This window comes from Myotis nattereri (genome assembly GCF_964212035.1).
Source record: "Myotis nattereri genome assembly, chromosome: X".
Taxonomy (NCBI): domain Eukaryota; kingdom Metazoa; phylum Chordata; class Mammalia; order Chiroptera; family Vespertilionidae; genus Myotis; species Myotis nattereri.
This window is the reverse complement of record NC_138078.1, coordinates 146208454-146224736: the sequence shown is the minus strand read 5'-3', so window position 1 is coordinate 146224736 and position 16283 is coordinate 146208454. Positions and strand designations below refer to the sequence as shown.

General features: G+C 51.5%; 2 protein-coding genes across 2 annotated transcripts; both read right to left on the bottom strand.

The window, feature by feature from the left end:
• Positions 1 to 7: 7 nt before the first annotated feature.
• Positions 8 to 8139, bottom strand: LOC308511962 (erythroid transcription factor-like; the record flags this gene model as incomplete). The annotated part of the gene is made up of 3 exons (XM_081081775.1): positions 8 to 376; positions 845 to 970; positions 8119 to 8139. The coding sequence occupies 3 exons, from the start codon at positions 8137 to 8139 to the stop codon at positions 8 to 10; spliced, it is 516 nt and encodes a 171-aa protein (XP_080937901.1).
• Positions 8140 to 8150: 11 nt separating this feature from the next.
• On the bottom strand, positions 8151 to 16281 carry LOC308511961 (erythroid transcription factor-like; the record flags this gene model as incomplete). The annotated part of the gene is made up of 3 exons (XM_081081774.1): positions 8151 to 8519; positions 8988 to 9113; positions 16261 to 16281. 3 exons carry the CDS (start codon positions 16279 to 16281, stop codon positions 8151 to 8153), a joined length of 516 nt encoding a protein of 171 aa, XP_080937900.1.
• Between the last annotated feature and the right edge of the window lie 2 nt (positions 16282 to 16283).

The following is a 16283-nucleotide window of genomic DNA, read 5'->3' as shown; positions in this document are numbered from 1 at the left end:
TGTGTCCTCATGGGCTGAGTGGTGCCTCCACAGCGCTGGTGGTGGTGGGAGGCATGGGGCCTGTGGGGAAGGAGCCTGTGGGTGAACCCAACAGGGGCCCGGGGAAAGGCATGAGGTGACTGACAGGTTCTGACAGCACCCCGGGGCCCAGGCCTTGGTAGAGATGGGCAGTACCAGGTGGGCCCAATGTCAAGCCTGAGGCCACTTCCCCACAATTCCCACCATCGGTGCCCCCAGCCACCACCATGAAGCCACCAGCCGGAGCATCACCTGGTCCAGTGCCTCCCAGGCTTGACACTGGCTTCTTTTCTTTCTGTGATGGCCTGGGTTTTCTAGACTTTATACCACCCTTCTGCACGGTCCGTGGTCGGTTCACCTGATGAAAGAGAGGCCATGAGTGTTCCCCGACCTCAGACATCTGCCTCTGTGTCTCCACCAGGGACACCCTTTCCACCCCACTCCTTCAGAGTCAGGAACTGGGTCAAGGACTAGGGGAGCAGGCCCCAGCTGTGGCCCAGATAATGCCCTAAGGAGTCATGAGCTTGTGAGGCCCTAAGCAATGGAAAGGCTGAGGGAGCCTCTAGCCATAGGACTAGCTGATGGCTGGAGGGGAGGGGGAAGGAAATGAGAAATGGAGGAGAGAGAAGGGAGCAGGAGGGAAAAGACAGGCAGGGAGGAGATGAAGGTGTAGAGAAGAGAAGGGTGATAGGGAAGGAGGAGGGAGTAGAATAACAGGGAGAAGAGAGAAAGGGAGATAGGAAGAATACAGGAAAGGAAAAGGAGAAGGAAGGCCAGGTTAGCGGGATGGGGGTGCAGGGGGCAGGCTCCAAGAGGCAGGGCACACCTGGTGTCGCTTGTAATAAAGGCCGCAGGCATTGCACACGGGGTCTCTATTGGCATTCAGCCGCCACACTGCCGCGATGGTTGTCTGGCAGTTGGTGCACTGGGCACCTGCCCGCTTGCTGACCTTCTGGGGGCAGCAAGAAAATGAGGGTCAGTGCACTGGTGGGTGGAGGACCCAGGAGGTGAGGGTCAGGGTGCAGGCAGGGCTTCCTGGACAAGGCATAGACTGAGGGTGCTCTGAGGGGCGAGGACATGGCCTCCTGTCCCGGGGCTTTCCAAATGGCGTGGGGTGCTTCATCAGTGGTTCTCAGCGTTGGCGGACGTTGGACTCACTTGGGGAGTCGAAAACAATCCTGATGCCCAGGCAGCGCCCCCGACCAAGTAAATCAACCCATCTCGGGAGGGCCCCACGGTGATCCCAGTGTGTAGCCAAGGATGAAAACTGCTGTGCAGGGAGTGGACGGCGTGCCTGCTTGCAGCCCGAGGGTGGGCTGAGGGTAGACACTGCTGTACAGAGCTGGGTCCCTGAGTGGATGGGGCAGGGAGGGGGCATGTGGGTTCTCATAGAGTGTGAGGGCAGAGATCCCTGCCCGGAGTGAGAACAGAGTACCTGGGTGAGGGGAGGCCGGCCTGGGCTCTTACCCGGCGCCTTTGGGGCTTGTTCTGCCTAGTCATCGTCTGACCACCGGCATTGCACAGGTGGCACTGTGGAGCGGCTTTCGCTCTGCCGGACTTTCGCTCTGCCGGACTTTCGCTGTGCCTGGTACACATGCTGTCACACCTTCTCAGAACCACCCTGCATGGCGCACAATCCCAGGGCTCTGGTGAGGTGGACAGGGGGCAAGAGGGACCAGGCTCAGCCCAACTTTGCCTTGGACCCCATCCCCCTCCTCAACCTCCCTGTCCCTTTGGGGGAGCCTCACCACAGGTGGACAGGGGTAGGGTTCCTTGGAGGTTGGGGGAGGAATAGACCGCTGGATTGGGGGTGCTTCTGGTTGGAGGAAAGAAGCTCCTAGGAAAGTCGGGGGGCCCGTAGGCACTGCTGGGGACAGGGATGGAGGAAGGCACCGCAGGCCCCAGCGCCAACAGGTCCGGACGCAGTCGCTGTGTCCTGATGTTCTCTAGGAAGGTGCCTCTTGCATTGGAATCTTCTAAGGCCTGGGGATCGATGTACTCCCAGGTGGGGCTCACAGTTGCGGGAGGGTACAGCCCCGTGCTGCCATAGGCCCAGCTGGTGTATGCTGAGCCTCCTGGGGTCCCCTCCAGACAGCAGAGGCATGCATTAACCTGGAAGACTGTTTGGGGTGTGGGTGGGTATGGGAAGGAAGAAAGAAGGGAACAGAAGGTCTGAAGCCATCCTGCTTTCAAGATGCAGTGATTCCCAACAGCCCCACATGGTGGCCAGCCTTCCCACCTTCCTTCCCATAGGTTGCCAGAGCAGCTGCTGGCCATTGGGTGACTCCTGGGTCTGAGCCCCACTGGTCACTCTGGCAGCTGCAGTCACCAGCAGCCTTTTCCCAATGGGCTTTTAGCATAACTTTGTGGAGCCCCATGGGCCACTCAACTAGGGTCACCCCCACCTCCTTACCGTATTCATTCCCAATGAGGCAGTCTGGGGATGTACGTTCCCAGGTCTGCACATACACAGGGAACGTGACCCACATAGCCTCGTGAAGGCTTCTGGCCATTTCTAAGATGGCTTCTTTGTGAGATTCTACCCTAGCTATGGGTCTCCATGGCAACCCCAGCAACATGGAACCCTGCCAGGATAGCCAGTGCAGCCGCTGCCTGCATGTGCTCCAACTGGGGCTGGGGATCCAACCTAAACCCAGCTGCATGCCCTTGTCTGGGAATCAAACCCGAGACCCTTCGGTGCACAAGCCCATGCTCTAACCACTGAGAACACCAGCCAGTGCTCATAAGAGGGCCCATGAGAGGTTCCTATGGGCCAGGCCTGGAAGTTGCATATGCCACTCTGCTCACTCGATTGATCAGAACTGTCACATGTCCACCTGTCATTGCAAGGGAGGCTGGGAAAGTGAGTGAGTCAGGAAGAAAGGGGAGCAGGGTTGAAAGGCCTATAGCAGTGCCTGCTACAGGATTCTGTAGACTCCCCAGAGCTACGCTGTTTCATGTGGTGGCCACTAGCCACAGTCAAGACAGTGGCTCCTGTACAAGGTGAGGGCAAGGCTTCCAGACCAAGGCTGTCAGAGGGAGTCACATCAGGGCTTCCTATACAGGGTCAGGAGGGTGTTTCCAGAGGGCAAGTTTAGGGGTTCCTATGAACGATCAGATCCGAGATTCCTGAAACGGGTCAAGTTACGGATTTCTGTTGGAAGTCAGGGAAAGGTTTCTGCAGAATTCGGTTATAGGCTCCAGCACTGTTATAGGCTAGGCTTCCTGTAGGCCATGGAGTAAGGACAGGATTAGGTCAGTAAGCCCTGTACAGCAAGTATGTCAAACTCAAAGGCTATCACGGGCCAAATAAACAAGGTTTAAGTTTATGTGGGCCGCAAAAAAAAACACACAAAACCTTCAATTTTCATAGGAACATAGGATTATTTCGATAGAGACATGCTGATTACAAAGGGTTGAATTAAATGAGTCATTGTTAACATAAAATAATAGAACATTTTAAGAAAAAGTAATATTTTTTCTTGAACATTAACTTACCAGACACTGAATAACTGCACAAATTTATAAGCGTAATGCAAATCTATTTTTCTTCTTCTCTGAAAGCAAAATATTTCCTGTTATGCACACCAAACAAGTCAGTACAAGACTAATGATGTGGCAACCGGCCGCTAAAATATGTGCTGCTAGTATCAGTGGAGAGAAATGGTGCACCTGCACATAAGGTACGTAAGGAAAATGAATGCAACACAATTATAGTAATCAGTCATTAGTGAATGTTGTAGTTCGGTATTCATAATCCTGTATAATAAAAGCCCAGAGACCGAATGGTGGAACGACCAGTCGACCAGTGGCTATGACATGCACTGACCCCCAGGGGGCAGACGCTCAACGCAGGAGCTGCCCCCTGGGGAGTCCGTGCACTACCACAGTGGGAGTGCTGCTTGGCTGACTGGAGGCTGGGAGGTAGGTTCATGGCCACCGTGGGACTGAGGCCTACTCGGCCGCCTCAGTGCTATTGTCCCTGAGCCTGGCCCTGACCGGGTCCCCTGGAGAAGCTAGTGCTCCAGCGCCACGGAAGATGCCAGACCAGGGAGCAGCCACTCAGAGGGTGGGTCCACAGCCACTCTGCAGACTGGGATGAGCAGGCTGATCCCCACAGGCCACACCCCCCAACAGTGCTCAAATCCTGTGCACCCGGCCTCTAGTTATGTATAACAGGATATTCTAAAAATTAAGTTATGAAAATTTTTTCCTTAATTGTTTTATTGCTTAAAGTATTACAAAGGGTATTACATATGTGTCCATTTTTTCCCCCCGCCCTTGACAATCCCCTGGCCTCCCCTACCCCCCAGTGTCTTATGTCCATTGGTTATGCTTATATGCATGCATACAAGTCCTTCGGTTGATCTCTTACCCCCCTGCCTCCTGCCCCCCAACCCTCCCCGGCCTTCTCGCTGTAGTTTGCCAGTCTGTTCGAGGCTGCTCTGCCTTTGTATCTATTTTTGTTCATAAGTTTATAATGGTCTTTATTATCCATAAATGAGTGAGATCATGTGGTATTTTTCCTTCATTGACTGGCTTATTTCACTTAGCATAATGCTCTCCAGTTCCATCCATGCTGTTGCAAATGGTAAGAGTTCCTTCCTTTTTAGAGCAGCATAGTATTCCATCATGTAGATGTACCACTGTTTTCTAATCCATTCATCTACTGGTGGGCACTTAAGCTGTTTCCAGATCTTAGCTATGGTGAATTGTGCTGCTATGAACATAGGGGTGCATATATCCTTTCTGACTGGTGTTTCTGGTTTCTTGGGATATACTCCTAGAAGTGGGATCACGGGGTCAAATGGGAATTCCATTTTTACCTTTTTGAGGAAACTCCATACTGTCTTCCATAGTGGCTGCACCAGTCTGCATTCCCACCAGCAGTGCACGAGGGTTCCTTTTTCTCCACATCCTCTCCAGCACTTGTCGTTTGTTGATTTGTTGATGATTGCCAGTCTGACAGGTGTGAGATGGTACCTCACTGTTGTTTTGATTTGCATCTCTCGGATGATTAGTGACTTTGAGCATGTTTTCATATGTCTCTTGGCTTTCTGAATGTCCTCTTTTGAAAAGTGTCCATTTAGGTCCTTTGCCCATTTTTTGATTGGATTGTTTATCTTCCTTTTGTTAAGTTGTATGAGTTCCTTATAAATGTTGGAGATTAAACCCTTATCGGTGATAACATTGGCAAATATGTTCTCCCATGCAGTGGGCTTTCTTGTTTTGTTGATGGTTTCTTTTGCTGTGCAGAAGCTTTTAATTTGATGTAGTCCCATTTGTTCATTTTCTCTTTAGTTTCAAGTGCCCTAGGCGCTGTATCGGTGAAGAAATTGCTTTGGCATATGTCTGAGATTTTGTTGCCTTTGGATTCCTCTAGTATTTTTATGGTTTCCTGTCTTACATTTAAGTCCTTTATCCATTTTGAGTTTATTTTTGTGTATGGTGTAAGTTGGTGGTCTAGTCTCATTTTCTTGCATGTATCTGTCCAATTGTCCCAACACCATTTATTGAAGAGACTGTCTTGACTCCATTGTATGTTCTCGCCTCCTTTGTCAAATATTAATTGAGCACATTGGTTCAGGTCGATTTCTGGGCTCTCTATTCTATTCCATTGATCTGTATGTCTGTTCTTGTGCCAGTACCAGGCAGTTTTGAGAACAGTGGCTTTGTAATACAGCTTGATATCAGGTATTGCGATCCCACCTGCTTTGTTCTTTCTCAGGATCGCTGCAGCTATTCGGGGTCTTTTTTTGTTGTTGTTGTTAAAAAATATATTTTATTGATTTTTCACAGAGAGGAAGGGAGAGAGATAGAGAGAGTTAGAAACATCGATGAGAGAGAAACATCAATCAGCTGCCTCCTGCACATCCCCCACCGGGGATGTGCCCCCAACCCAGGTACATGCCCTTGACCGGAATCGAACCCGGGACCTCTCAGTCCGCAGGTTGACGCTCTATCCACTGAGCCAAACCGGTTTCGGCGACGGGGTCTTTTTTTATTCCAGATGAATTTTTGGAGAGTTCGTTCTAGGTCTGTGAAATATGCCATTGGTAGGTTATGAAATTTTTATTAAAACGTTTCTTACATACCGTTATATTGGCTGGGCTGCAACAATATTTGTTGTGGGTGCATGCGGCCTGCGGGCCACAAGTTTGACATACTTGCTGTACAGTGTTTGGGCAGGGGGTCCTGTGCCAGGTGAGGCTGTAGATGCCTGTATAGGATGAGGTCTGGACTTAAAGCAGGGGGTCAGGACAGGCGCCTCACCACAGGTTCAGGAAAGGATTTTCCATGTAAGTTCAAGACTGTGGTTCATGTTGAGAGTTGGATCACAGGTTCCTGTGGACTCTGCGGGGTGGGGCGTGAGGTAGGGATTGTTGTGCAAAGTGACATCCGGTGCCATTGTCAACAATGTAAGCAAGGCTCCTGAACTTAATCAGGATTCCCAAAGAGTTTAAAGATGGGGCTTTCTTTAAAAAAAAAAACAAACAAACACACACACATATTTTTATTGATTTCAAAGAGGAAAGGAGAGGGAGAGAGAGATAGAAACATCAGTGATGAGAGAGATTCATGGATCGGCTGCCTCCTACATGCACCTCACTGGGGTTCGAGCCTGCAACCTGGGCATGTGCCATGATCAAGAATCCAACCATGTCCTCATGGTTCATGGGTTGATGCTCAACCACTGAGCCACACCAGCCGGACTAGAGTATTTTTTCAGGTGTTCATGAAGGAAAGCACCTGAGCCTTCCAGCTGTTGTTGACCACAGTGAGCACTCAGGAAACGGTGCTGGTTGCAGGGTGGAGGCTACACCACGGAGCCTGGCTCAGCCCTGTGCCACCAGCTGTGTGGCCTTGGGAGAGACGCTTAACCTGTCTGGGTTAGGATGTCACCTGACTCCACGCATGCTCCGATGTGAGGGTTTGTTCCATGGAAGAACAGATTCCACTTTAGGGGGAGCAGTTCACCCAGGTGAAGGGGTGTGTTGGGGAGGGAGTTGGCACTGTGGGGAGATCCCCCCCGGGGTCTAAATATTCCCCCTAGAGGTTATTCTGTTCTCCTAATCTCCCCCTCCTTCTCTACCATTTCCCACAGGGCTGCAGGCCAAGCTGGGCTGAGAGAGATAAGAGATGAGTGTCAGGAGGGCCCATGGACAACCCCACGGTCCCAGACTGGCCTTCTGCCCTTCTTGCTGGCTGTCTTTCCAGCCCCAATCTTGGCCTCCCGTTCCTGTCCTGAACATGTCTTCTGTCCCCTGGAGGTGGGTCCCTAACTTACAGACTGAAATTGTATATATTGATACCTCCACAAACAAGTGTACAGAGCTGCTCACGCTGTCAGCCACTCGGAGGCACTGTGACAGGGCACAGGATGTGCGATACGCTCACATACACGTGCTTGCACACAAGTGCTGCCCTTGCCACACCCACAAAGACCTCCTGACACGCAGTACCTCAGGTCACACTGCTAGGTCTCCACATTCCGTCCTACACAGCCCTTGGTGAGCATCCCGGAAATGTTTATTGAGCAAATGCTGTGCCTGGTACACATGCTGTCGCACCGCCTCAGAACCACCCTGCATGGTGCACAATCACATGAGCATAGCCTCACATGTTGCCTCAGCACACCCCGTTGCACACATACCCCCACGTCCTCTCATACAGTCACTGGTGCCCCGTTTCTCACAGTTGCCTCATGTCGTGCACACCATCTCTCAGAACCTCACCCCCATGGTCACCACCTCACAGAGCAGTCGGCCACTACACAGTCTCTGCCCATGATGTGTGCATGTACACGCCATATCATACACCCTGGTTGCTGTCACACGTGGTCTCACATACTAGTACACTCTTATACTTGCACATCATAACCCACTATCATGAAGGGTGACACGCCATCACCAGAGAACCACAGGCACCGTTGCACACCCCTCCTACCACGGCTCTTTATTCAGTCCCACTCAGACTCACACCTCCAACTTCAGGACTCTGATGATTTATTTTACAAATCATTGATGGCCCAGACCAAGAGCTGTGGGGGGCCCAGAGGTTGGGTTGTAGAGAGACTGCTGGCTCCACGCGGAGAGGGACCCTTCCTCTGCTCTGAGTCATGCTCTGTGTCCTCATGGGCTGAGTGGTGCCTCCACAGCGCTGGTGGTGGTGGGAGGCATGGGGCCTGTGGGGAAGGAGCCTGTGGGTGAACCCAACAGGGGCCCGGGGAAAGGCATGAGGTGACTGACAGGTTCTGACAGCACCCCGGGGCCCAGGCCTTGGTAGAGATGGGCAGTACCAGGTGGGCCCAATGTCAAGCCTGAGGCCACTTCCCCACAATTCCCACCATCGCTGCCCCCAGCCACCACCATGAAGCCACCAGCCGGAGCATCACCTGGTCCAGTGCCTCCCAGGCTTGACACTGGCTTCTTTTCTTTCTGTGATGGCCTGGGTTTTCTAGACTTTATACCACCCTTCTGCACGGTCCGTGGTCGGTTCACCTGATGAAAGAGAGGCCATGAGTGTTCCCCGACCTCAGACATCTGCCTCTGTGTCTCCACCAGGGACACCCTTTCCACCCCACTCCTTCAGAGTCAGGAACTGGGTCAAGGACTAGGGGAGCAGGCCCCAGCTGTGGCCCAGATAATGCCCTAAGGAGTCATGAGCTTGTGAGGCCCTAAGCAATGGAAAGGCTGAGGGAGCCTCTAGCCATAGGACTAGCTGATGGCTGGAGGGGAGGGGGAAGGAAATGAGAAATGGAGGAGAGAGAAGGGAGCAGGAGGGAAAAGACAGGCAGGGAGGAGATGAAGGTGTAGAGAAGAGAAGGGTGATAGGGAAGGAGGAGGGAGTAGAATAACAGGGAGAAGAGAGAAAGGGAGATAGGAAGAATACAGGAAAGGAAAAGGAGAAGGAAGGCCAGGTTAGCGGGATGGGGGTGCAGGGGGCAGGCTCCAAGAGGCAGGGCACACCTGGTGTCGCTTGTAATAAAGGCCGCAGGCATTGCACACGGGGTCTCTATTGGCATTCAGCCGCCACACTGCCGCGATGGTTGTCTGGCAGTTGGTGCACTGGGCACCTGCCCGCTTGCTGACCTTCTGGGGGCAGCAAGAAAATGAGGGTCAGTGCACTGGTGGGTGGAGGACCCAGGAGGTGAGGGTCAGGGTGCAGGCAGGGCTTCCTGGACAAGGCATAGACTGAGGGTGCTCTGAGGGGCGAGGACATGGCCTCCTGTCCCGGGGCTTTCCAAATGGCGTGGGGTGCTTCATCAGTGGTTCTCAGCGTTGGCGGACATTGGACTCACTTGGGGAGTCGAAAACAATCCTGATGCCCAGGCAGCGCCCCAGACCAAGTAAATCAACCCATCTCGGGAGGGCCCCACGGTGATCCCAGTGTGTAGCCAAGGATGAAAACTGCTGTGCAGGGAGTGGACGGCGTGCCTGCTTGCAGCCCGAGGGTGGGCTGAGGGTAGACACTCCAGTACAGAGCTGGGTCCCTGAGTGGATGGGGCAGGGAGGGGGGATGTGGGTTCTCATAGAGTGTGAGGGCAGAGATCCCTGCCCGGAGTGAGAACAGAGTACCTGGGTGAGGGGAGGCCGGCCTGGGCTCTTACCCGGCGCCTTTGGGGCTTGTTCTGCCTAGTCATCGTCTGACCACCGGCATTGCACAGGTGGCACTGTGGAGCGGCTTTCGCTCTGCCGGACTTTCGCTCTGCCGGACTTTCGCTGTGCCTGGTACACATGCTGTCACACCTTCTCAGAACCACCCTGCATGGCGCACAATCCCAGGGCTCTGGTGAGGTGGACAGGGGGCAAGAGGGACCAGGCTCAGCCCAACTTTGCCTTGGACCCCATCCCCCTCCTCAACCTCCCTGTCCCTTTGGGGGAGCCTCACCACAGGTGGACAGGGGTAGGGTTCCTTGGAGGTTGGGGGAGGAATAGACCGCTGGATTGGGGGTGCTTCTGGTTGGAGGAAAGAAGCTCCTAGGAAAGTCGGGGGGCCCGTAGGCACTGCTGGGGACAGGGATGGAGGAAGGCACCGCAGGCCCCAGCGCCAACAGGTCCGGACGCAGTCGCTGTGTCCTGATGTTCTCTAGGAAGGTGCCTCTTGCATAGGAATCTTCTAAGGCCTGGGGATCGATGTACTCCCAGGTGGGGCTCACAGTTGCGGGAGGGTACAGCCCCGTGCTGCCATAGGCCCAGCTGGTGTATGCTGAGCCTCCTGGGGTCCCCTCCAGACAGCAGAGGCATGCATTAACCTGGAAGACTGTTTGGGGTGTGGGTGGGTATGGGAAGGAAGAAAGAAGGGAACAGAAGGTCTGAAGCCATCCTGCTTTCAAGATGCAGTGATTCCCAACAGCCCCACATGGTGGCCAGCCTTCCCACCTTCCTTCCCATAGGTTGCCAGAGCAGCTGCTGGCCATTGGGTGACTCCTGGGTCTGAGCCCCACTGGTCACTCTGGCAGCTGCAGTCACCAGCAGCCTTTTCCCAATGGGCTTTTAGCATAACTTTGTGGAGCCCCATGGGCCACTCAACTAGGGTCACCCCCACCTCCTTACCGTATTCATTCCCAATGAGGCAGTCTGGGGATGTACGTTCCCAGGTCTGCACATACACAGGGAACGTGACCCACATAGCCTCGTGAAGGCTTCTGGCCATTTCTAAGATGGCTTCTTTGTGAGATTCTACCCTAGCTATGGGTCTCCATGGCAACCCCAGCAACATGGAACCCTGCCAGGATAGCCAGTGCAGCCGCTGCCTGCATGTGCTCCAACTGGGGCTGGGGATCCAACCTAAACCCAGCTGCATGCCCTTGTCTGGGAATCAAACCCGAGACCCTTCGGTGCACAAGCCCATGCTCTAACCACTGAGAACACCAGCCAGTGCTCATAAGAGGGCCCATGAGAGGTTCCTATGGGCCAGGCCTGGAAGTTGCATATGCCACTCTGCTCACTCGATTGATCAGAACTGTCACATGTCCACCTGTCATTGCAAGGGAGGCTGGGAAAGTGAGTGAGTCAGGAAGAAAGGGGAGCAGGGTTGAAAGGCCTATAGCAGTGCCTGCTACAGGATTCTGTAGACTCCCCAGAGCTACGCTGTTTCATGTGGTGGCCACTAGCCACAGTCAAGACAGTGGCTCCTGTACAAGGTGAGGGCAAGGCTTCCAGACCAAGGCTGTCAGAGGGAGTCACATCAGGGCTTCCTATACAGGGTCAGGAGGGTGTTTCCAGAGGGCAAGTTTAGGGGTTCCTATGAACGATCAGATCCGAGATTCCTGAAACGGGTCAAGTTACGGATTTCTGTTGGAAGTCAGGGAAAGGTTTCTGCAGAATTCGGTTATAGGCTCCAGCACTGTTATAGGCTAGGCTTCCTGTAGGCCATGGAGTAAGGACAGGATTAGGTCAGTAAGCCCTGTACAGCAAGTATGTCAAACTCAAAGGCTATCACGGGCCAAATAAACAAGGTTTAAGTTTATGTGGGCCGCAAAAAACACACACAAAACCTTCAATTTTCATAGGAACATAGGATTATTTCGATAGAGACATGCTGATTACAAAGGGTTGAAATAAATGAGTCATTGTTAACATAAAATAATAGAACATTTTAAGAAAAAGTAATATTTTTTCTTGAACATTAACTTACCAGACACTGAATAACTGCACAAATTTATAAGCGTAATGCAAATCTATTTTTCTTCTTCTCTGAAAGCAAAATATTTCCTGTTATGCACACCAAACAAGTCAGTACAAGACTAATGATGTGGCAACCGGCCGCTAAAATATGTGCTGCTAGTATCAGTGGAGAGAAATGGTGCACCTGCACATAAGGTACGTAAGGAAAATGAATGCAACACAATTATAGTAATCAGTCATTAGTGAATGTTGTAGTTCGGTATTCATAATCCTGTATAATAAAAGCCCAGAGACCGAATGGTGGAACGACCAATCGACCAGTGGCTATGACATGCACTGACCCCCAGGGGGCAGACGCTCAACGCAGGAGCTGCCCCCTGGGGAGTCCGTGCACTACCACAGTGGGAGTGCTGCTTGGCTGACTGGAGGCTGGGAGGTAGGTTCATGGCCACCGTGGGACTGAGGCCTACTCGGCCGCCTCAGTGCTATTGTCCCTGAGCCTGGCCCTGACCGGGTCCCCTGGAGAAGCTAGTGCTCCAGCGCCACGGAAGATGCCAGACCAGGGAGCAGCCACTCAGAGGGTGGGTCCACAGCCACTCTGCAGACTGGGATGAGCAGGCTGATCCCCACAGGCCACACCCCCCAACAGTGCTCAAATCCTGTGCACCCGGCCTCTAGTTATGTATAACAGGATATTCTAAAAATTAAGTTATGAAAATTTTTTCCTTAATTGTTTTATTGCTTAAAGTATTACAAAGGGTATTACATATGTGTCCATTTTTTCCCCCCGCCCTTGACAATCCCCTGGCCTCCCCTACCCCCCAGTGTCTTATGTCCATTGGTTATGCTTATATGCATGCATACAAGTCCTTCGGTTGATCTCTTACCCCCCTGCCTCCTGCCCCCCAACCCTCCCCGGCCTTCTCGCTGTAGTTTGCCAGTCTGTTCGAGGCTGCTCTGCCTTTGTATCTATTTTTGTTCATAAGTTTATAATGGTCTTTATTATCCATAAATGAGTGAGATCATGTGGTATTTTTCCTTCATTGACTGGCTTATTTCACTTAGCATAATGCTCTCCAGTTCCATCCATGCTGTTGCAAATGGTAAGAGTTCCTTCCTTTTTAGAGCAGCATAGTATTCCATCATGTAGATGTACCACTGTTTTCTAATCCATTCATCTACTGGTGGGCACTTAAGCTGTTTCCAGATCTTAGCTATGGTGAATTGTGCTGCTATGAACATAGGGGTGCATATATCCTTTCTGACTGGTGTTTCTGGTTTCTTGGGATATACTCCTAGAAGTGGGATCACGGGGTCAAATGGGAATTCCATTTTTACCTTTTTGAGGAAACTCCATACTGTCTTCCATAGTGGCTGCACCAGTCTGCATTCCCACCAGCAGTGCACGAGGGTTCCTTTTTCTCCACATCCTCTCCAGCACTTGTCGTTTGTTGATTTGTTGATGATTGCCAGTCTGACAGGTGTGAGATGGTACCTCATTGTTGTTTTGATTTGCATCTCTCGGATGATTAGTGACTTTGAGCATGTTTTCATATGTCTCTTGGCTTTCTGAATGTCCTCTTTTGAAAAGTGTCCATTTAGGTCCTTTGCCCATTTTTTGATTGGATTGTTTATCTTCCTTTTGTTAAGTTGTATGAGTTCCTTATAAATGTTGGAGATTAAACCCTTATCGGTGATAACATTGGCAAATATGTTCTCCCATGCAGTGGGCTTTCTTGTTTTGTTGATGGTTTCTTTTGCTGTGCAGAAGCTTTTAATTTGATGTAGTCCCATTTGTTCATTTTCTCTTTAGTTTCAAGTGCCCTAGGCGCTGTATCGGTGAAGAAATTGCTTTGGCATATGTCTGAGATTTTGTTGCCTTTGGATTCCTCTAGTATTTTTATGGTTTCCTGTCTTACATTTAAGTCCTTTATCCATTTTGAGTTTATTTTTGTGTATGGTGTAAGTTGGTGGTCTAGTCTCATTTTCTTGCATGTATCTGTCCAATTGTCCCAACACCATTTATTGAAGAGACTGTCTTGACTCCATTGTATGTTCTCGCCTCCTTTGTCAAATATTAATTGAGCACATTGGTTCAGGTCGATTTCTGGGCTCTCTATTCTATTCCATTGATCTGTATGTCTGTTCTTGTGCCAGTACCAGGCAGTTTTGAGAACAGTGGCTTTGTAATACAGCTTGATATCAGGTATTGCGATCCCACCTGCTTTGTTCTTTCTCAGGATCGCTGCAGCTATTCGGGGTCTTTTTTTGTTGTTGTTGTTAAAAAATATATTTTATTGATTTTTCACAGAGAGGAAGGGAGAGAGATAGAGAGAGTTAGAAACATCGATGAGAGAGAAACATCAATCAGCTGCCTCCTGCACATCCCCCACCGGGGATGTGCCCCCAACCCAGGTACATGCCCTTGACCGGAATCGAACCCGGGACCTCTCAGTCCGCAGGTTGACGCTCTATCCACTGAGCCAAACCGGTTTCGGCGACGGGGTCTTTTTTTATTCCAGATGAATTTTTGGAGAGTTCGTTCTAGGTCTGTGAAATATGCCATTGGTAGGTTATGAAATTTTTATTAAAACGTTTCTTACATACCGTTATATTGGCTGGGCTGCAACAATATTTGTTGTGGGTGCATGCGGCCTGCGGGCCACAAGTTTGACATACTTGCTGTACAGTGTTTGGGCAGGGGGTCCTGTGCCAGGTGAGGCTGTAGATGCCTGTATAGGATGAGGTCTGGACTTAAAGCAGGGGGTCAGGACAGGCGCCTCACCACAGGTTCAGGAAAGGATTTTCCATGTAAGTTCAAGACTGTGGTTCATGTTGAGAGTTGGATCACAGGTTCCTGTGGACTCTGCGGGGTGGGGCGTGAGGTAGGGATTGTTGTGCAAAGTGACATCCGGTGCCATTGTCAACAATGTAAGCAAGGCTCCTGAACTTAATCAGGATTCCCAAAGAGTTTAAAGATGGGGCTTTCTTTAAAAAAAAAAACAAACAAACACACACACATATTTTTATTGATTTCAAAGAGGAAAGGAGAGGGAGAGAGAGATAGAAACATCAGTGATGAGAGAGATTCATGGATCGGCTGCCTCCTACATGCACCTCACTGGGGTTCGAGCCTGCAACCTGGGCATGTGCCATGATCAAGAATCCAACCATGTCCTCATGGTTCATGGGTTGATGCTCAACCACTGAGCCACACCAGCCGGACTAGAGTATTTTTTCAGGTGTTCATGAAGGAAAGCACCTGAGCCTTCCAGCTGTTGTTGACCACAGTGAGCACTCAGGAAACGGTGCTGGTTGCAGGGTGGAGGCTACACCACGGAGCCTGGCTCAGCCCTGTGCCACCAGCTGTGTGGCCTTGGGAGAGACGCTTAACCTGTCTGGGTTAGGATGTCACCTGACTCCACGCATGCTCCGATGTGAGGGTTTGTTCCATGGAAGAACAGATTCCACTTTAGGGGGAGCAGTTCACCCAGGTGAAGGGGTGTGTTGGGGAGGGAGTTGGCACTGTGGGGAGATCCCCCCCGGGGTCTAAATATTCCCCCTAGAGGTTATTCTGTTCTCCTAATCTCCCCCTCCTTCTCTACCATTTCCCACAGGGCTGCAGGCCAAGCTGGGCTGAGAGAGATAAGAGATGAGTGTCAGGAGGGCCCATGGACAACCCCACGGTCCCAGACTGGCCTTCTGCCCTTCTTGCTGGCTGTCTTTCCAGCCCCAATCTTGGCCTCCCGTTCCTGTCCTGAACATGTCTTCTGTCCCCTGGAGGTGGGTCCCTAACTTACAGACTGAAATTGTATATATTGATACCTCCACAAACAAGTGTACAGAGCTGCTCACGCTGTCAGCCACTCGGAGGCACTGTGACAGGGCACAGGATGTGCGATACGCTCACATACACGTGCTTGCACACAAGTGCTGCCCTTGCCACACCCACAAAGACCTCCTGACACGCAGTACCTCAGGTCACACTGCTAGGTCTCCACATTCCGTCCTACACAGCCCTTGGTGAGCATCCCGGAAATGTTTATTGAGCAAATGCTGTGCCTGGTACACATGCTGTCGCACCGCCTCAGAACCACCCTGCATGGTGCACAATCACATGAGCATAGCCTCACATGTTGCCTCAGCACACCCCGTTGCACACATACCCCCACGTCCTCTCATACAGTCACTGGTGCCCCGTTTCTCACAGTTGCCTCATGTCGTGCACACCATCTCTCAGAACCTCACCCCCATGGTCACCACCTCACAGAGCAGTCGGCCACTACACAGTCTCTGCCCATGATGTGTGCATGTACACGCCATATCATACACCCTGGTTGCTGTCACACGTGGTCTCACATACTAGTACACTCTTATACTTGCACATCATAACCCACTATCATGAAGGGTGACACGCCATCACCAGAGAACCACAGGCACCGTTGCACACCCCTCCTACCACGGCTCTTTATTCAGTCCCACTCAGACTCACACCTCCAACTTCAGGACTCTGATGATTTATTTTACAAATCATTGATGGCCCAGACCAAGAGCTGTGGGGGGCCCAGAGGTTGGGTTGTAGAGAGACTGCTGGCTCCACGCGGAGAGGGACCCTTCCTCTGCTCTGAGTCATGC